Source organism: Physeter macrocephalus, chromosome 11 (assembly GCF_002837175.3).
Source record: "Physeter macrocephalus isolate SW-GA chromosome 11, ASM283717v5, whole genome shotgun sequence".
Taxonomy (NCBI): Eukaryota; Metazoa; Chordata; class Mammalia; order Artiodactyla; family Physeteridae; genus Physeter; species Physeter macrocephalus.
The window spans coordinates 94829854-94850500 of NC_041224.1; the positions used below are offsets into that span (position 1 = coordinate 94829854).

A 20647-nucleotide genomic window follows, 5' to 3' on the forward strand; every position below is an offset into this window, starting at 1 on the left:
CTGCTTCCCACTAGCTATCTATTTTACGTTTGGTAGTGTATATGTGTCCATACCACTCTCTCACTTCGTCCCAGCTTACCCTTCCCCCTCCCCGTGTCCTCAAGTCCATTCTCTATGTCTTCGGGAAGACATGATTCTTATCAAAAGTCCATGTGATTTCTATCACAGAGGCACAATTTCCCCATGGCTGCCCCAGGCTTCTGCTAATATGGCTATTGTATGTAAGGAAGTGAACTTCTTCAGCCATTAAAACTCACACCAGGAGGGACAAATTAGGGGTATGGAATTAACAGATACAAACTACTATTTATAAAATAGGTGAGCAACAAGGATATACTCTATACTTCAGGGAATTATACCAATTATCTCGTAATAACCTGTAATGAAGTATAATCTGCAAAAATACTGAATCACTGTGCTGTTCACCTGAAACTAACATAATATGTAAATCAATTATACTTCAATTAAAAAAAAAAAACTCACCCCAGCTGATCACAGTGTAGTAGCCAGCTTGGTGCAAAGGACAATTTGTAGAGAAAAATATTCATAATATGCAACTGTCTCTTAGTATTCCATTTCAATTGCTTTGAGAGAGATAACAGTACAGGACATGCTGCTTGAGACAGGGTTAAGCATATTTTCTCTGTTCCCAGAAGAACCTTAAAAATGACTTTAAACTGTTCCCACACTCTGGGGCATCAGTAAGGAAAGAGTTGACAGCCCCTGCCCACAGTGACAGTTGTTGATGGAGTCCTTTGAAAGACCTGGTTTGTGACCCACTGCCCTGAAGTCCCAGCGTGATTCATAACAAGGCTCTGTCGTGAGAGTAGCTCTTTCTGGTGGGAGACCGAAGGGTGTTAAGAATGGGGCCCGCTGCCTCAAGGTTATGTTGTGGGCGGGAGTGCAAGGCCAGCAGAAGAGGAGGGGAGGTGCCCACATGGCACCACCTTCTTTAGTTGAGCTGTCCACTCCCTCATCCTTCCAATCCTGCAAGGATAAGCTTCTTAAGACACTTGCTGAGAGATCTGATATCCTGCCCTAGTTCTCCTTGGAAAGTATAGGGTGAGCTGGCAGAAGGGACAGAGGTGAGGGGTAAACCTTTTGAGGTGGTCTTAAAGATCTGTCCATTCCAGGAGCAGGGCCAGGTCCTTCTGTAATTACCCATGGCCTTAGGCCTCGTCATAGGTGAGATAGTTTGGATCTTATAAGACCACCTTGATTTGCATGCAGAATTAAACACAGATCCACCAGAGATGAGCATCTCAGCTGAGCTGCAGAGACCACTGGGGACAGGCCCAGAGATGCTGTCTTGCAGAGCTCCAGCTGTTCTGACACTTCCCTGCAAGTCATTCTCCCAGCTCATCAGAGATACCCAGGCAGGTCCCTGAGGAGAAGGTTATGGGTTTAGAAGTGGCCTAATTTCTTGACATTTTGTGAAACCTTTTAGCCACCCCTCCACCTTCTATCCATTGATTCAGCAAATAATTATTGAGGACATACCTGCCATATGCCAAGCCCTGTGCTACATTCTGGGGGAGGGCTCCTCCCCTCATGAAAAGCATGGTGTAGAAAGGGAGCAGATGATAAATAAGTAGACAAATCAACAAGATAATGACAGGCTGTTGTCAGTGCCATGAAGGAAATAAACAGGATAAATAAATGAGATAGCCAGTGACAGGGAGGGGCTGTTCTGTAGGGAAAGACCTCTCTGCAGCAAGGACATTTGAGTTGAGACCTCAAGGAGATGAAGAGCTGGAGGAAGGGCATCCCAGGCAGAGGGGATACAAAGACGCAGAGGCAGAAAAGCCTTGGCATATGCTCAGGAACAGAGAGACGGTGGCCGGAGAGTGGTGAGAGGAATGATTTGGGGTGAGTTCAGAGAGAAGGCAGGAGCCAGGTCGTGTAGGGCCTTGGAGGCCACGGTCAGAGCTTGGATTTTATTCTGAGAGCAAGAGAAGCCCCTTGCTGACAGTGTTAACGCAGGAGCGGCAACGTCCTTAATGATCACTGTGTGCTCGCTGCAGTTAAAAACTGGGAGGCATATCTATATGTGCTGCTATAGAAAGAGTCACAGGATACCCTATGTGGGGGAAAATCCCAAGAAGCAGAATACAGTATAAAATATGCTGCTAATGTCTTTTTAAAACAGGAGATGTATATGTATATAGGCTTGCCCGTGTATAAAATAACCACAAGAAGCTGGTGAGGGTTTGCTTCTGGGGGTGGGGAACTGCAGCATAGGGTGAGTGAGGTAAAAGGGAGACTCTTCATAGTATGTTCTTTTGTATGTTTGAATATCTTACTATGTGCCTGTATTACTTACTCATTAAAAAAAGTCAGTTTGTCTAAATTGTGGTCACCCTGGCCGCCATGTGGAGAAAGGGTGAGCACAGAAGCAGAGGACTGGCTAGGAGGCTCTGGCCGTGGTCCAGTTGAGAGGTGGTGGTGGCTTCACCTATGGAGTTGGTGATGGGGATGGAGACAAGCAGGAAGATTCATGATGCACTTTAGAGGCAGAGCCAGCCGGACTTGGTGTGTTCCACACGACAGTCCAGAGGAAAGTTGTGTGCATTATAGGTGGGAACTGGGCCTACCTGCCTCTATCTGCCTTCTCTGACATCTTTGTGGAAGGAAGGGTTCTTGGGCTCCTTCCAGGTGCTGAAAGCCTCCGAATTCCTGAGAATGTTGAATCCATCACAATATGGAGGACATAGTTATGGACATGTGCCCCTTTCACATCCTCATGCAACTGTTACAAACGATTTTTAATGACCATCGAAACAAAGTTATACTGAAGAAGCCCGCCCATTTCTCAATGGAGCTTGCTTTCTTTGCAGAGAGATGCCAAAGGCCAATACCTGTTTGACCTTCTTTGCCACCACCTGAATCTGCTTGAGAAAGACTATTTTGGGATCCGCTTTGTGGACCCTGATAAGCAGCGGGTAAGTCAATATTCAAAGCACAGATGGAGGAGAGGGTTGGTCAGTAAGCCTGAGGCCCTGAACTGTCTGTCACTCATGTTCAGAGTTTAGCAGCAGGAGTCGGGGACCAACCAGACCCTGCAGTTTGGTGTCATCTCTTCAGATCATATTGTGAGACCTGGAAGACCCCATAGCAGAGCTCAGCTGGAGTGATTTTTTAGATGCTGAAATGGCAGCCTCGAGAGCTGAAGTGATTTGCCCAAAGCTGCCCAGTTAGAGTCAGGGCAGCTGGGCAGGTGTTGTGGTCTCAGAGCCCAGGTCACAGGCTGAGGCTCTCCTGCCCCTCTCTAGTAACTGGGCTGATTCACCTTGTTCTGGTTAGGAAGGGTCTCACCTAAGTGCCACAACAACCCAATCCGGGCAGGACAGAGATGGAGCCGAACAGACGTGGGCTTTTCAGCCCTTGCAAATCCTGCAATTCTTGTTCTGCTCTACACAACGTGGGCGGCTCTACAGACACAAGGCATTGACGAGGACTGTGATATTCTGGACAGATACAGGAACAAGGCCCCTGACTACCCCTCCAGCTTCATCTCCCCGACCGTCTCCATCCTGCTGTGGCCCCGCCAGACGATACTGTGGGCTCTCCACACACGTCAGTCTTCTCCTCTTCAGAGCCTTCACCTGTACAGTTCTCCTCTGGAACATCACTTCCCCTTTCCTCACTTCTCTACTCTCCACACTTTCCTTCTGACTAACTCCTTCTCACATGTAAGGTCTCAGCTTAGGCTTTGACTTCTTCCCGGAAGCCTTCCCTAACCCCTACTCTGGCTGAGGGGCCCCTCTGATGTGCCCCCATGTGCCCTGTTCTACCCCCTATTGGAGTGGAACTTGTTACACCATGCTGGTATCTCCTGTTTGATTACCTGTGTTCCTTGCAAAAATATGAGTTCCATGAGGGCATGGACTTTATCTCATTCATCACTGTAACCCACGGAACTAGCACAGGGTCTAGAATGCAGTGGATGCTCAATAAATATCTGCTGAAGGAATGATGAGTGGGTGAGTTAGTGGGTTATAGTGCCATGTTCCTGCCCTCCACTTGCCCAGCTACCCTTCAGGCCCACACCTGCAGTTCCTATAACTTCCGTCCCTCAGCCCTTTGCTCGGTGTGGGGAGGTTCTCTCTGGCATCTCCACCGAAGTGGGCAAGTATGCAGAAGCATTCAGGCCTCACTGCCTCCCTTCCCCACACCCACTGTCGTCTACCATCCTCCAAAAGCACTATCACCACGAGCCCCAGAGGGCCCCCCTTTCATGGGTCCACTCATTTTTTTCATAGCTCCAAACATGAGCTTCATCTCTGTCACCACCGGGGCCCCAGGTAACTCCCTCTCCAGGCCAGAATCAGGTGGTGTTTTTTGTTTCATTCATTCATTCATTATTTGGCTGCGTCAGGTCTTCATTGCTGCTCCCAGGCTTTATTGAGTTGCAGCAAGCAGGGGCTACTCTTCGTTGCAGTGCGCGGGCTTCTCATTGCAGTGACTTCTCTTGTTGCGGAGCACAGGCTCTAGATGCACGGGCTTCGGTAGTTGCAGCACGTGGGCCCAGTAGTTGTGGCTCGCGGGCTCTAGATCGCAGACTCAGTAGTTGTGGTGCACGGGCTTAGCTGCTCTGCAGCATGTGGGATCTTCCCGGACCAGGGACCGAACCCGCGTCCCCTGCATTGGCAGGCGGATTCTTAACCACTGCACCACCACAGAAGTCCCCAGCTGTTGTTTTGTTGTTTGATGCTCTGAGCCGCTGTGTCTCCAGGTCACATTTAGGGTTTTATGCTGAAGACTTGAGCTATAGGAAAGAAACCAAAGCCTGAATCTGTTTCCTTTGACAAGCCCTGCCCCACTTTGCTGCCGTGTTTCATTCCTCCTGGCTCAGCAGAATTTTGAGCATCACCAGTGTTTGAGGAGCGTCGAGGTCAGCCCCTCACCCTATAAAGGCCCCACTGTCTTGGCATAAATACTGCCCTTAGCTCTGGACGATAGTATAAGACCCCCCCAAAGTGCCATGACTCCAGGCAGCTACATGTCCTCACATGCTCTAGGTGTCCGTTCACTCTGTAATGGCAGACTCTTAGACTGTCTTTACAAAGGGATTTTGTTGTTGTAGTTTGTTTATTTTGGGGAGTCAGAGCTGTTTCTCCTTAAGAAGGAAAACCAGTTACCCCCAAGGTCTCTTCATCTCCCAAAGACAGTGGCATTTGAAGAAAAAAGGGTAAAATGTATCCTGTTCATTATTTTTTAGTTGGATCTGCATGTGCTTGAGGAGGATAAGAGAGTATGTTGAGATGACAAAGATTAAAAGCCAAAGGAGACAGAGAAAAATAAGGAAATGGGGAAAAGGAGAAATAAACTTTCACAGAGTGACTCCTTTGTGCCAGGCTCCTCGCTGGGTACAAACCTAGATCTTTCAGCCAATGGACGTTGAGTGATGAGGTGTATCAGGCACGAAGCTAAGAGCTTCACATGTGTTATTCGATCCTTACCACGAATGAGGTGAGTGTCTGCAGTTATACCATCCATTCTCCAGATGAGTGGACGGTCTCGGACAGGTTATGTAACTTGCCCAAGGCAAGTGGCAAAGCCTGTCTCCTGCTCAGACCTGCCTGATGCCAGAGCCTGTGTGGTTTCTGGGGGTTCCATGCTGAATTCATACCCTATAGCCTATAAAGTGACATGATTCTGTGCTTTCATTGAGGGTTTCAGGAGAGCAGGGAGGCTTGAGAGGGTCCTTGAGAGCTGTGGGGAAATGGACCTGTAAAGAATTGTCCTAGATCTACTGATCACGATAGAGATGGAGGAGATGAGCTCCCTGCCCCCGCCGCCAGACCTCTTGCCCTGAGTACCAGTGCGGCAGAGCCCAGCGCTCACATCCATCCCATCATCGCTTGCTCTGCAGGGGTCTCCATGGGGTCTGGGATTTCTATGGTCCCTCCTGGAGGGGCTGCCCTCACTCCCCCTGCCCTGTTCCTGACTCAGGCCCTGGTCTCAGACGACTCTCACCCTCTCTCTCATTCAAGCCCCCAGAGTCTGAAGACTGTACCACCTTGGCTCCTTCACCCAAATGCAGGAGGAAGCTCCGCTCTCTGAACCTTCTTTTTACTCTTCTGCTGACCCCTCCTCCCCAGCCCAATGTTATCAATTTGCTAGTGATTCTGGGACCCAGATATAGGCAAACAGCTGCAAAAGGTAACTCTGGCCATCACCATATTTGGGGGATCCTGTCAAGATTTCTCTACCAGGCCCTCTCTTGGACAAGCTTTCCGCCTTCTTTCCACCTGCTCCCAGTGTACTCCAGCCTCACTCCTTTCTGGAGCTCTCACTCCAGTACAAACTAAAGTCTTCTCTCCAGCTATTGCCAAGGGGAATAGCCTTTTGTCATTCAGCCTCTCTGCCTTCTGCTGATAATGGATCTATCATTGCACTTAGCGTCTATCTATCTTCGTTTATGTATTTTAATCTATCGGTCCAGTGCCTCGGGGCATTTAGTTTTCTGAGTCCCCAACACTTGCTGTGTTCTCACTGTCCACAGTTCTGGTGTGCTCCGCACAGACAGGCCTCCTCCGCCTTCACAGGCATGGTCTGGAACCCCGGTTGTTTCCGTGCAGTTTCATCTCCTGCCTTTGCTTCCCCGTGAAGCCAAGCCGCGGTGGGCCGTGTAATGTGAGAAGGACCTCTTAACCACACTGAGTGGTTATAATGAGTTGCCAGCCTCGTGGGAACTCAGATCAGAGGAAGCAAGAGAGCAGGATGTCAGCCCAGATTATCCATGTGGAGCTGACGGAAGAACTGGCTCTTGGTGGGTCCATTAACTGTGTGACCCACGGCCCAGCCCAGAAGGTGAGAGCTGGGCATCGAGGGAGGCCATGATACGTCTGCATGGCCCTGCCTGCTTTCCTGCCAGAGGGAGGACTCTGCCAGACGTTTTACTAAATAGAAGTAGTCAGAAAAGAGGGAGATGTGGACCTGGTTCCTTCTCCTGTTCTACAGCTGCACATGGAACACTGAACTGGGCACCAGTGATACAGTGGTAAACAAGACAGAGTTTTCTGCCCTCACAGAGCAGTGGTTTTAAGCTACTTCCAGATAATCAAGCGGCAAATATCAGCGATTCTAGCTCTCTGCAAATTATCAAGGTTCCTGATTATCATAAAAGCAACAAACATCAATAGTGCATTTTATAAGGAATCCATGTAGAAGTGGGAAACTGATATAGAACGTTCTCGTTGCTTCCTTTCCCAAACGTAAGTACCATGGGAAAAAATGCATTGCTACTATGTCCTGCCTCTGTGAAAATCCAGGGAAAACAGGATACTACACATTGGTTGTGGTTAGTTATCTTATGAGACTTAGATTTTAAACATCCCTGGATGCCAAGGAATCCAGAGTATGTATTCCCTAACACAAGGGTTGGCAATGCGTTGCTCAAAGATGAAATATACACCAGCCATCCCTGCCTTCTCAACATTTATGAAATTCCACCTGCCAGTGCTTTCTGGAGCTGCTACCAATAGCCTCTGTGTGTCATCCTGTCCCCACTGCATAACACAAACACAATCCACTAAAGGGGGTATTTCCCTGCTAAAGCCAGGTGGAGCTCTGTCCCCATCACACATACGTGCATTCATTTGTGCCTACTGGCATGCCAGAAACATGGCTTGGAACTCTGGCGCCCTACGTTGGAAGGCGGCATTGCCAGGGAAGCCCAGAAATGGCATCTGAAGCTGGATCTCTTCCCCCCTTCACAGCTGGCTCCATGGGGAGCTTATTTCAGAAAATCATATCACTCTGTACTCTCCAAGCCTACATATCACAAGCTTCTGAGCTGCTTTCACCCTGGGCTACAATCTGTCTAGTTTTTTAAATTGAATAAAACAAGTTATATTTGACACTGCTTCTCATTAGGGCTTTCTTGTTCTGTGTTCTCTGTTTCAGCATTGGTTGGAGTTTACAAAGTCTGTGGTGAAGCAGTTGAGATGTAAGTATTGTCCATGAAAAGACGGAAGCCTCACCCCTGGGGAGGGTGGGAGGAAACCTCCCACTTGCAGTGAGTCTTGGGAATTTTCCACTGTTCTAAGTGTAAGTTGGCCCTAAACATGTGAAGATTTTCTTCAGATGGTTCAGAGACCTGTGCATCCCAGTGGGGCGGGGAGCCCAGTCATCTTCCTGGGAAGGTCTTCCTAATGGGCACCTCTTTTTCCCTGCAGCCCAGCCTCCATTCACCATGTGTTTCCGTGTGAAGTTTTACCCTGCAGACCCTGCTGCCCTGAAAGAAGAAATAACCAGGTAAGGCTGAGCCCATGTCCCTCAGCCTCTAAGACTTGTTGGAGAGGATAGGAAAGAGGGACTGTAACTTCCTAGATCCTCTACTTTGGAAGCTCCCAACTCTGATAGGCAAGGGATTCTTCCTAAATATAGCCTTACTTCTATATTTCATTTCCACATGCTCTCTTTGCTCATCCCCTCGGCAGCGTTGCAACAGAGTGAGCTTCTTTCCTTCAAGAATACTTCATCTTAAACTGGTCATCTGCAAAGGGGTCTGGAGTAATGAATTAATCAAAAGCATTTTTTCTTTTACCAATGATGTGGCCACCATGGATGTTTTTGGAGACGGCCGTGTTGCTGCTTATTTGGGGGCTTGAAATAGACTCCAGCAGCCTAATGTACTTGGGAAATGGCAAAGCAGGACACTGAAAAACAAGCTGGGAAACACTGAAGATTTTAAATCCAAGTGGGTGACCTCCCGTGTGCTTATGGATCAGGCCCGTGATAAACTCTTCATCGTGGGGATCGTGTTCTGTGGCAGGCATATACATGGAATGAATCCTGTCTCATCCAGCACCACTTGGGGATGAGAAAGAACCTCTGTGCCCACACCATCCTACAAGAGGGTCGATGAATTGGAGCTTCAGAGCTCCCCCAAGGGTTTTGTGTATCTAAGCCAAATTCACTCTGAAAGTCTGACCTCAGAGATTTAGAACTCTCTGAACTGGGGTCCTTAATTTTTATATTAGAAAGATGTAATTTGGACATTAGCAAAACCTGGATGTTACCTTGTAAAGGGTGGAGGCCTAGGTGAAGAGATGATGCCAGGGAACCCTAGAGCCGAGGAAGAGACAGCTCTGCCAGCTCTGCTCGCCCTCCCTAAAGCCTTAGAGACAGCAAAGATTGGGACGTGGCCATTGCCAGTGTAGAGACTGCTTGTCCTCTAAGGCCTTGAGATCTATTTCTAGATCCTGAACTCCACATGAGCCCCAGTGGAGGTTGAGGGGAATCTTGCGAAGGAATCCAAAGGGTCAGGAAGGTTGTTTCCTCCAGATGCTCCCACCCCCCACCCACTTTAAAGCACTGAGGACAGTGAAGTGTGTAGTTACAACCAAGTCTCGTGCTCCTTACTGGGCACATGGAAACTGCAGGCTCTGCTCATCCATGTGGAAGTGGATGTGGCCCCTACTTTGCCTGTGAAAACCAGGCTCATCCATATTAATGAGCAATCCTGTAGCTTTAGGCAGGAGAGTGAGGGTAGAACCACTGTGTTGAACAACTTAAACAGAGAGGAGTTTTGGTAAAGCACTAGCCTGCCCTACTCATGACTTCCAGAGTGCTTGGCACAGTTCTGTACCTGCCCCTCCTCCCCCGCTTCCCTCCCCCTCCTCCCTTTCCTTTCCTCCCTCCGTCCCCGCCTTTCTTTCCCGAGAGAGGTGATGGTGCCAGGGCAGACCCAGAAGTCCACGCTCCTGTCCACATGTCAGGGCAGATTTAACACATCTTTGTTGAGAGCCTAACACCTAGCCTCCTAACACCTCGCATCAGGATCACCTTTTCTGCACCTCACTGGACCAACAGTAAGGATGAGAGGGTTTGGTCTAACAACTCAGAGGGCTGCCAGTGAGAACACGACAGACACACGGCTTTCTGATTTGATTAAAGGACAAAAATATATAGTTCTCTTGGCCCTTAGGAGGAGGTCTTTTTTTTTTTTTAAGATTTTTTTGATGTGTGGACCATTCTTAAAGTCTTTATTAAATTTGTTACAGTATTGCTTCTGTTTTATGTGTTGGTTTTTTGGCTATGAGGCATGTGGGATCTTAGCTCCCTGACCAGGGATCAAACCCACACCCCCTGCATTGGAAGGCAAAGTCTAAACCACCGGACCGCCGGGGAAGTCCCAGGAGGAGGTCTTAACAATACAATTTTCTAAAACAAATGTCACTACATGATACTAATGTACAGACCCTCCTACCTAAGGAGCAGCATAGACCAGGAGGCTCAGATCCTGTTTCTGTTACTTCTTGGCTATGTGGCCTTGGACATAAAATACCTAACTTTTCTGACCTTCAGATCCCTTATTTATAAAATGAGGATAGTAATAGTACCTCCCAGCTTTGTTGGGAGGATTAACCACTACACGGGGTCTTGTACTTCTTAATACACCCCCAGGGAGCCTGGCACTGAGCAAAGGCTCACTGTTTACTGCCAAGTCGATTACATGGTCCGTGGACCTCAGGGGCTCTGCATGGGGCACAAGTACAGTTGGTTCTGGCTTTTCTCCCTTGTTTCTGTGATAATCCCCACTCCTTTTCTGTCCTAGCTAGAGTCCTAACACTTAAGCAGCTAACTTGTGAGGACTGGGAAAGCCATGGCCAGGCCTCTCTCCAAGTCAGCAAACTTCAAAGACACTGGCAAGCATGTGAGCTCCCGCCCCTTCTGCATGCAACTGTGCCCACCATCCTCGACTATTTTCCCCTTGCTCTCTGCCTCACCAGTCTTCCTTCTCTAGAGTGCATTTTTTCCAAGCGTTGTCAGGCGTGTGGACCTCAGGGTGCCTGGGCCTGATTTGGAGTCCTTGTGCCTCCCCCTCCCTGAGGCGTTCTGTGGAGGCCCTGGGCTTCGTGGCATCTTCTCCTCATTCACATCCCTGCTGCTCTTAAGAGAGTGGGTACCTGCCTCAGCCTCATTCGATACCCATAATTCATTACTGGCTTAGAGCTCTCCACCCCACCTTCCTGCCAAACTAATTTAGCTGTCAGTGTGTTTTTTCCCTGGCAATATCAGTCCTAAATTTCGCTGCCGTCTCAGCTACTCCCATAAAGCCAGGCTGAGAGGAGGGGATGAAGAAGAACTGTGCTGCAATTTATCTCTTGGACTCTTCCCAGATGATAAATTTAGTTGCCAAATCCTGATTAATCTCTTTTGTCATTTTTTCAATAAATAATAAATAGATTTTCTTGTCTGAGCTAGAGACAAGGCAGAGAAAATGGGGATTAGGCACCAGATTTAGCTTTTAACAAGGGCTGCAGGTGTTCGAACTCGTTGAAAGATCAAGTAATAGATGGAAACTGAGTGCACATGGGGCCCCACCTTCCAAGGAAGCAAACTGCCTGACACATGTTTGAGCAGGTGCTCAAAAAATGTTAATAGACTTTTCAGGTCATTTATTTTAAAAAAAAAAGTTAATAGAGTTTATAGGTAATGTATTCCATCAGTGAACATCACTTGAGCCTAGCTTAGGCTAAGATGGGTTGGCAAACATTTTCTGTAAAAGACCAGATAGTAAGTATTTTAGGCTTTGTGGGCCATATGGTCTCTGTCGCAACTAATCTGTTCTGCCATTGTAATGCGAAAGCAGCCGCAGACAGTACATACATGAATGAGCATGGCTGTGTTCCAATAAAATGTTATTTTATCTCACTGGGGACTCTGGCAGGTTTAGTGTGCCAATCCTGGGAGAAGGAATCAAAAAGATCTGAGTTCAAATCCCAGGTCATTCTTTAACTAGATATGTGACAAGGCAAGCAACAATATCTCTGATCACTTTCTTTACTCATCTATGAGACAGGGATAAAAACAGTAGTCACCTCATAGAATTGCTGAAAGAGTGCGTGTTACACAGTACAGTGTGTGGTACACAGCATGCACTCAGTAAATCACTGCTATATTGTGTCTCTCTCCACTGGAATGTAAGCTCCATAAGAGCAGGGACTCTGCTTTGTTCTCTGCTGTATTCCCAGCACCTGTGGCTGTGCCTGGCCACATGTGTGTGCTCAGAACTAGATGGATAGATGGATGGAAGGTTGGACGGACAGATGGAGGGATGGTTGGATGGATGGATGGGTTGGTGGTTGGATGGATGGATGGATGAATGAGTGGATGGATGGGTGGGAGGGAGGGTGAAGAGGCACAGGATGTATAGGCTCTCTAGAAGAATATTAAAAGTGACAAAACATAATCTCTAACTCCAAGGAGCCTGAAGTCTAGTATGGGGGAGGAAGACATACTAAACATGATCATAGTTAGGAAAAGGGATGGCAGAAAATAGGGGAAACCAGGGGCAAAGAATCTAATGAAGGGAAGACAGGGCCAAAGGATCTTCTGGAAGAAACTCTTCAGGAGCTGCCAGTGCTTTCCAGAGTTCAGAACCTTTAATTGTGGAAATATCTCTGGATTCATCCCTACCCTCTGATATCAGAAATCAGAATGCCAAAGCCAGTTCCTTGGATGTACATGTTCCAGAAATACATAGGTTTTTCTTGGTCATCTTTTTTTTTTTTAACCCTAAAGAATCTTTTTTTGTTTGTTTGTTTGTTTGTTTTTTTGGCTGCGTTGGGTCTCTGTTGCCACGCACGGGCTTTCTCTAGTTACGGCGAGCGGGGACTACTCTTGGATGTACATGTTCCAGAAATACATAGGTTTTTCTTGGTCATCTTTTTTTTTTTTAACCCTAAAGAATCTTTTTTTGTTTGTTTGTTTGTTTGTTTTTTTGGCTGCGTTGGGTCTCTGTTGCCACGCACGGGCTTTCTCTAGTTACGGCGAGCAGGGACTACTCTTCATTGTGGCGCGCGGGCTTCTCATTGCGGTGGCTTCTCTTGTTGTGGAGCACGGGCTCCAGAGCGCAGGCTCAGTAGTTGTGGCGCATGGGCTTAGTCGCTCCGCGGCATGTGGGATCTTCCCGACCAGGGCTCGAACCCGTGTCCCCTGCACTGGCAGGTGGATTCTCAACCACTACGCCACCAGGGAGGCCCTCCTTGGTTGTCTTTTAGGCTCTCACACATTCTGCCTTTGGATGGTCCTCCATCAGTTTAGGACAACCTGGCATTTAAACAAAAATGGAGGTGAGGTAAAGCCTCTTTGAAGCCAGAAGGAGATAGGCAAAGTTTAACCAAAAAAGTGTCCTAAAGCGAAAGCTTTTTGTCTTAAATCTGGTCTAAAGCTGATTTCTTTTTCATTCCAGTGAGAATTTCTCTCTGATGACAAAGAGTTCCCCTGACTTCATTTAGGACCCTTTTCTCCCTAACCATAGCTCACTGAATTGCCATGTGGGTTCTGTTTCCTCAGCTATAAAATGCCAGAGTTAGGCTCTGTAACTCCTACTATGAGGGTCTGAGAATGGGTAGCCCAACCAGCCTGCTCATTATGAGCTCATTGTGAGCAGGCTGATCTCTTGCCTGGCAACACTGGCCCTGGTGACAATGCCTCAGGCAACAAGATAGTCTTCCTTAGGCTCTTATGTCACAGGGGAGAACATGCCAGGGCCTCTTGGGAATAGGTCTAAGGATGCTATGAGTCATGTGGGATGTATTTTCATGACCAACAACACTGAGTCATTGGTTACCTCCTTAAATGAACAAAAAACACAAAGCTTGATGGAAGCTGCTGTGGGAGAAAAGGGAGGGGGGACCCCTCGTGTAACTCTCTCCCTTGAAGCTGTCAGTTGATTCTTTCATGAGCTCATCTCGTCCTCTGCAGACTGTGGTGTGTTTCTTTAGGATGTTGACTTGCCCCTCCATCCCCTCCCCCTCCAGTTGCTGCATCATTGCTTGACAGTGTTCCCACAGCCTTACCCTTGACCTCCCTGTAGGTGTTCTACCTTCTGAGGTCCAAAGGAACCCCACCCAGCAGCGGAAAGCCTTGTTTCCTTTCCAGCTCACCTGAGGCACCTGTCATGCACCTATCGTGGTTCTCACTGTGAGGAGGAGCGTGTCCCCCTTGGAGAGCAAATCAGAAGCTCTAGAGGAGCCTTTTCAAACCCAGCAGCACCCATACACAGACTCTCACATGCTCCTCCCGGCGGTGGGGGGGGGAGTGTTCTCCTCACCACCGCATTGAGGATCACTATCCAGAGCCTTTGAAATATCTCCTTCAGTCCAGTACGTGCAGTCCCTGAATTTTGGACACAGACAAGCAGAGAGGTGTGGGAGGAGTGAGGCATGAACTCAGGCCCCAGGAGTGATCTGTAAGTGAGAGGCCAAAGGCTTGCTGCTACATCCTGCCAAAGCCGGTGGAAGGTGGGAGTTGAAGCAGTGAGAGGCAGAGAAGCGCTGCCCCCTTCCTTCCACACACCTGTGGCATTTCATCGTGGGAAGCAGAGTGAAGACAAGCTCGATCTGGTAGATCCAGCTTAAAAAATTACTACTCATTGCACGATGTCTTTTTCCTTGGGGCCGAGTGGGAGTGGTTGGGATAAGAAGGGGAGTTCTTATTAACTTCCGGACCACAGTAATCACCTTCCCTTTGGTTTGAGGAGGGCAGTCCATCCTGATGTGGTTAGAAGGATGCTTGCGAATTTTCTTAGGACAGTGCTTCATAAATGTTAACCTATGTACAGATCACCTGGGGATCTTGTTAAAATGATGCAGTAGGTCTCAGATGGGCCTAATTCTCCATTTCCAACAAGCTCCCAGATGCTGCTGATACCCCTGTTATGTGGGCCACACTTTGAATAGCAAAGCTTTAGGAGAAAAGGTTAGATTGCTCCTTCGTTTCTATTTAATGACTTGAATCACCAAGCCCCGAGCTCTCAAGAGTCACGTGCTGGTGCCCTTCCTCAGCCCAGAAGTTGTGCTGTCACTGGTCCTCTTTCTTTTGAGCATTTTCACATGATCAAGTGGGCATGGAATCCTCTGTTTTATTCTTCAGCCTGAAAACAGAAGCAATAGAAACACCTCTGGTTGTCCAGGGAATGCTCAATTTCTTTTTGGTTCAAACTGATGGAATTTAAGGGAATTTTACCATATTCCCATTCCTTCTGTGAGGATGCTGTAGTTATCTATGGCTGTTTAACAAAATGCCACAAAACTTCACTTAAAATAAAAGTATTTCTTGGGCTTCCCTGGTGGCACAGTGGTTGGGGGTCCGCCTGCCGATGCAGGGGACACGGGTTCGTGTCCCGGTCCTGGAGGATCCCACATGCCGTGGAGCGGCTGGGCCCGTGAGCCATGGCCGCTGAGCCTGCGCGTCCGGAGCCTGTGCTCCGCAACGGAAGAGGCCACAGCAGAGGGAGGCCCGCATACCACAAAAAAAAAAAAAAAGAAAAAAAAGTATTTCTCGTCTCTGAGTGTCTGTGGGTCAGGAATTCAGGAACGGCTTAGCCGGGTGCTTCTGGCTCAGGGTCTCTCCTGGGGTTGCAGCCAAGCAGTTGGCTGGGCCTGTGGTCATCTGAAGGCTTGACCGGAGGATTCACTTCCAAGATGGTGTACTCCCATGGCTGTTGGCAGAAAGCTTCAGTTCCTTGCTAGCTGTTGGCAAAACGCCTCAGTTCCTCACCACATGGACCTTTCTATAGGGCTGCTTAAGTGTCCTCGGGCAGAGTGAGTGATCCAAGAGAAGGAGAGCACAAGAGGAGGCTGCAGGGACGCTCTGACCTAGTCTCAGCTGTCAGACACTAACTACCACTCCTGCTTTGTTCTGCTTGTTAGAAGCAGGCCACTGAGTCTAACCCACACTCAAATGGAGTGAATTAAGCTCTACCTCTGGAAATGAGGAGTATCAAGGAATTCGTGAACTTTTTTTTTTTGACCATGCCACGCAGCTTGTGGGATCTTAGTTCCCCAGCCAGGGATTGAACCCATGACCTCAGCAGTGAAAGTGCAGAGTCCTAGCCACTGGACCACCAGGGAATTCCCTGTGGACATATTTTTAAACCACCACAAATGCCCCCTGCCAAGGAGCCACTGTGGTAGGTGACTCACTTAAGGGTGTGATACCCCTGGCCTCTGCTCTTCTCAGGGCACCTGTGAGGTTATGAACATCAGAGACCCCACCCCTTGTAAAGACCTTTCAGAATGGAACGTCAGCAGTTCCATTCCATGGCAACAGAGTCCACCCAATTACTTGTGAAACTACAAAGCATTTATAGTGCAAAGAGGGTAGAATAACACAGTGATGAAGAGCCAACCTCAGTCCTGAATTTGAATCCTGGCTCTGCCACTTACCAGTTATGTGCCCTTGAGAAAATCACATAAGCCTCAGTGTATCTTAAAAAAGGGAGATAGGGCTTCCCTGGTGGCGCAGTGGTTGCGAGTCCGCCTGCCGATGCAGGGGACACGGGTTCGTGCCCCGCTCTGGGAGGATCCCACATGCCGCGGAGCGGCTGGGCCCGTGAGCCATGGCCGCTGAGCCTGCGCGTCCGGAGCCTGTGCTCCTCAACGGGAGAGGCCACAACAGTGAGAGGCCCACGTACCGCAAAAAAAAAAAAAAGAAAAAGGGAGATAATAACAATATATATCTCAAAGTGGTATGCGAAAATTAGATGAGATGCTGATGTCAAGTGTATAAGTCCTGGACTGGGAAATAGTAAGTGCTCAATACACATCAGCTACTATTAGCTGTTCTTGATAGCCTCCTTCAAGGTGAGAGCTTCCTATGGTTGAAGAAATATTAGCCACAAGTTTCTGCATTTCCTTCACCAGTGCTTCTTCTTACACCTTATTCAAATTCTGAGAGGTCTGGTTGACTTGTGCCCATAATGAGGGCCATTCCACATATGGACAGATTGACTTGGCAAGCCGAGGCAGAACTCTCCCCAGGGCTAGTTCCTTCACCACCTCTCTGCTTCTTAAGAGGCAACGTCAGCGAGAGTCCAAGGCGGAGAGAGGCCCCACCAGCCCCTCTCTTATGACACAGGTTTCTTTCTCGGCACTGAATTGAGCGGGGCCGGCTCCTTCCAAATCCCAGCACTGGGGGACGATGCTTTTAACCAGGAGGTGCCATTTCTGTTTTGAGCTACAGAAGGAAACTGACAGGTTGTTTTGAATTGAACTTCAAAATCAGTTCAGGGCAAAGTGCTTGAAAGAGTCTTCAGGGAAATGAAAAATGTTATTTGTTCTGTGGTATGTTTTGAGATTTTTGTTTTAATGTAGTAAAAGTGTCCTGACAGAGATTTTGATAGGCTTATATTACATATTTATGTCTTTAAAGCAATCAAAGAAATCCTTTATAGTTCATTTTCTGTTTTCTCTCCAGGTATTTAGTCTTCCTGCAGATCAAAAGGGATCTGTACCACGGCCGCCTCCTCTGTAAAACATCAGATGCTGCCTTGTTAGCAGCTTATATCCTTCAAGGTAATGACTTTTGACAGGATAAATTTGCTTTTCATGCTAAGTACTGATTACATTATTTCAGTTACCACAGATGACTACTTCTTGGATATAAACAGTATCTAACTTGAAACAGAGCCCGAGTTAAAGGACTTTGCCTGGACTTCCTAGACCCAGGAAGCTCTGACCACACAACCTTAAATTGTTTGTACCTAAAGTCTTTCTGGCAGCCCCTTCAGACTCTGTTCGGCGGGGGGTGGCTTTCCTTGCACCCTTGGTTGATAAAGTTATCGACACTCTGGAGAGTAATCCAAATCAGCTTTTTCCTGTCTTTTTATTCAAATCTCAAAGATGTGAAGCACCTTGGAATTCTGGTATCTGTTTCAGAGACCCTTCCATTCAGAGTGCTCTAAGTTAAAAATGTTTCCAAGTAACGAACCCATTTTCTAACACGCAAAGAAGGCAGAGTTGATGTTGTACTCAGCCAATACCCAGACTGGCGGTTTTTGCAAAACAGTGGGAAAGGTACGTACTCTTCGTATGTGATCCTTTCTCCTTTCATGAAATGCAGGGGACTTCTAAGTCTTCTAAGTTCGTAGACTTCTCTTAGTCCTTTGGCCTGAAGCTGTCACTGGGTTATTTTGGACCATAGCACTAAAATCATGAAGTTTCTATCAAAGAATCTGAATTCATAATCAGAAATCTGTGAACTCCAGGAAGCTACTTTGTGAACAGAACCTAAAGAAATGCTTGCCAATAAGAAACTAAAGTTCTTCCGGCAAAAAAAAAAATATCACAGCTGCGTTAAGAATGTAAAAGTCAGCCTATTGCAACTTTGACTTCTGAGACTCCTGTTTTAAAAAACCTCCTAAGCCAGAAGTCTACAAGGTACTTGCCAACTTTAAGGTACCCAAAGATACTCCTTTCATTTTTAAAGGAAAACCTGGTCCCATCTAAGTGAAATTTTAAACTCTAGTTTTTCCCTGACAACCATATTGAAATTTTCTTTTTTATTTTTTAATTTAAAGAAGTTATTGATATCCGACATTGATGTTTCCCATTTGGAGCTTTCTAAGTAAAATCATAATAAATGACTCCATGGCTCAAGATCACTTCAGACTTTAAGCCCAGGGAAGCCTTTAGTCTCTTGCTAAACGATAGAAATTCCCGAGTAGTTTGGAAGGCACAATGAGGAGACCTGTGCCACAGAACAATATTCAGTTGTGAAAAAAGGGCACATTTTCTTCTTAATATTTACTCCCCGCTCAAGACTTCTCACCTGCACTGATGTGGTTCTCACTAGGGGAGGAGAAAAGACAACCACAAAGCAGCTGAACTTCTTAACATCCTTCCTCCTGACACACACAGTGTTCCCTGTGGAATGCTGCATGTGGAGAAGGCTGGATTCTGACCTGGGAACACACTGTAGGGAGTAGCGTGGGCCCACTGGCCTCCCCAGATCTGAGATCTCAGCAGCTCTGGGGATGGACTCTCTCTGTGAATCTGCAGGACGAGAAAGCCCCACGCCCTGCTGGGGACTGAGAAGTCAGCCTCAGGACCTGGTGCTCCTGAACACAGCGGCACTTTCTGCTTACAGCCAGTCTTCCCAGTCTGCAGCCCTCTCCAGGGGGCCTGGCACCTGTTCAGCCCTCAGTGAATATTTAGTCAAATGTATTCACTTGATTTGATTTGATTGGGACTGAGAGTTGAGTTCTGAGTTTGGGTCATGGCTCATTCATCATTTTGCTGTGTCCCTGCTAAAATCCTCAAAACGAGATGTAGACTTTGGATGTGGCTCAGGCCCAAAAGCCTCTGTCTTTCTGATCAAGCTCACAGTTTCCTGTGCTGCCACAAAGAGCATTGCTCTCAGGCTCTCTTCTGGGAGCCTGTGGGCCATGGTGCAGGCTTCTGCTCTTTTATTGCAAATTTACATGTGGTGACCTCAGAATGCAGGGTCAGCTCTACCGTCTCTACTTGGCCTTGATATCAACTCAGTGTGTACACCTGGGAAAACAAAGGTGGGCCTGCTCCTGAGGAACATGCCCTCTGCCGACTCACAACCGTGCTCAGGATCCACTGTTCTTTGCAAATCTGGTGCAGACTTTGGCTTTTGCTCTCTGTGTTAATCTCTCGTTGCTTTGCCAGTGATGATTTACCTATCTCCACAATTGTTTTCCTCTACTTTCCTTTTGCAAGCGGAGATTGGGGATTATGACCCAGGAAAACACCCTGAAGGCTACAGCTCCAAGTTCCAGTTTTTCCCTAAACATTCAGAGAAGCTGGAAAGGAAGATTGCTGAGATTCACAAAACAGAACTCAGGTGCGTGATACTCGGTTCAGGCCAGGCCACTGTCTCCCTCACCGCCTGAGCACACAGCCTCTGCACTGCATCCTCTGCTCCTGCAGACCCAGTCGTCCTGACTCTGGGATGTACCATTTTCAGTGATCCACTGACAGTACAACCTCAAGGCTCCCTCTCCAAGAACAGTGGTGTAGGCTGAGGCTTAAAGGCAAGAGAGAAGCTATATTGTAAGGAAAATGAGAAGGATTGGCCTCTGAAAGGTATTTGCTTCACTAAGATAAATGAAGAGACAGAGGGAAGAATCATGAACTGGGGAAAAGGAAAAGGAAAACATAAACAGCAGAAGAGGGAAGAGAGGAGGGGTTAAGTAGGGATGTGAAAAGTGGGCAAGCCTCCGACCTCGGTCTGTGACAGTGACACGTGGCTTCTGGATCAGTGGATGGGACTGCACAGGGCTGGCCTGATTCATAGCTGGTGTGGGTACCTTGAGAGCACCTCGTTCAGGGGTGTGTCTTCAGCACTGCTCCCTCAACCCCACACCCCTGCACTGAGGGAAGGAGGGTAGAAGCAGCTGGAAGCAAGAAGCTTGTCCTCCTCAGATTCTCCTAGGTCACCCAGAATGTGCCAAATCCCATAAAATAGCATTAATGCATCCTCTCACCCATATGAAATAGTGTTTTCTACAAAGGTTGGTTTTTTTAAAAAGCAGCAAAAGGGTGTTTAGGCTCTACTTTGTATGGCACACTGGAGCACAGATTCCCCAAACTGATAAACTATGAAGAAAAAATTTATATACAATACAGCATTGTAAAATAAAACCTGCCATCATATTAATACAGTGCAATTTTTAGAAAAATCTTTTCAAATGTTTGTGTAACTACCTTTCTGGGGGAGGACAATGTCCAAGGGGTGGGAACAAGATATTTCTTTTTTTTTTTTTTTTTTTTTTTTTTTAACAGTACGCGGGCCTCCACTGTTGTGGCCTCTCCCGTTGCGGAGCACAGGCTCCAGACACGCAGGCTCAGCGGCCATGGCTCACGGGCCTAGCTGCTCT

At 47.6% G+C, this 20647-nt stretch overlaps 1 protein-coding gene across 3 annotated transcripts in view; it reads left to right on the plus strand.

Annotated features, from left to right (window-relative positions):
* Positions 1-20647, plus strand: part of FRMD5 (FERM domain containing 5) — a 381630-nt gene that overhangs the window by 331930 nt on the left and 29053 nt on the right. For all 3 annotated transcript variants that reach the window (XM_024118361.1, XM_024118363.2, XM_024118364.3), the window contains exons 2-6: positions 2838-2942; positions 7912-7954; positions 8184-8262; positions 17218-17315; positions 19488-19611. In XM_024118361.1, coding sequence (XP_023974129.1) covers positions 2838-2942; positions 7912-7954; positions 8184-8262; positions 17218-17315; positions 19488-19611 — 449 coding nt within the window. The remainder of the gene's footprint in view (positions 1-2837; positions 2943-7911; positions 7955-8183; positions 8263-17217; positions 17316-19487; positions 19612-20647) is intronic.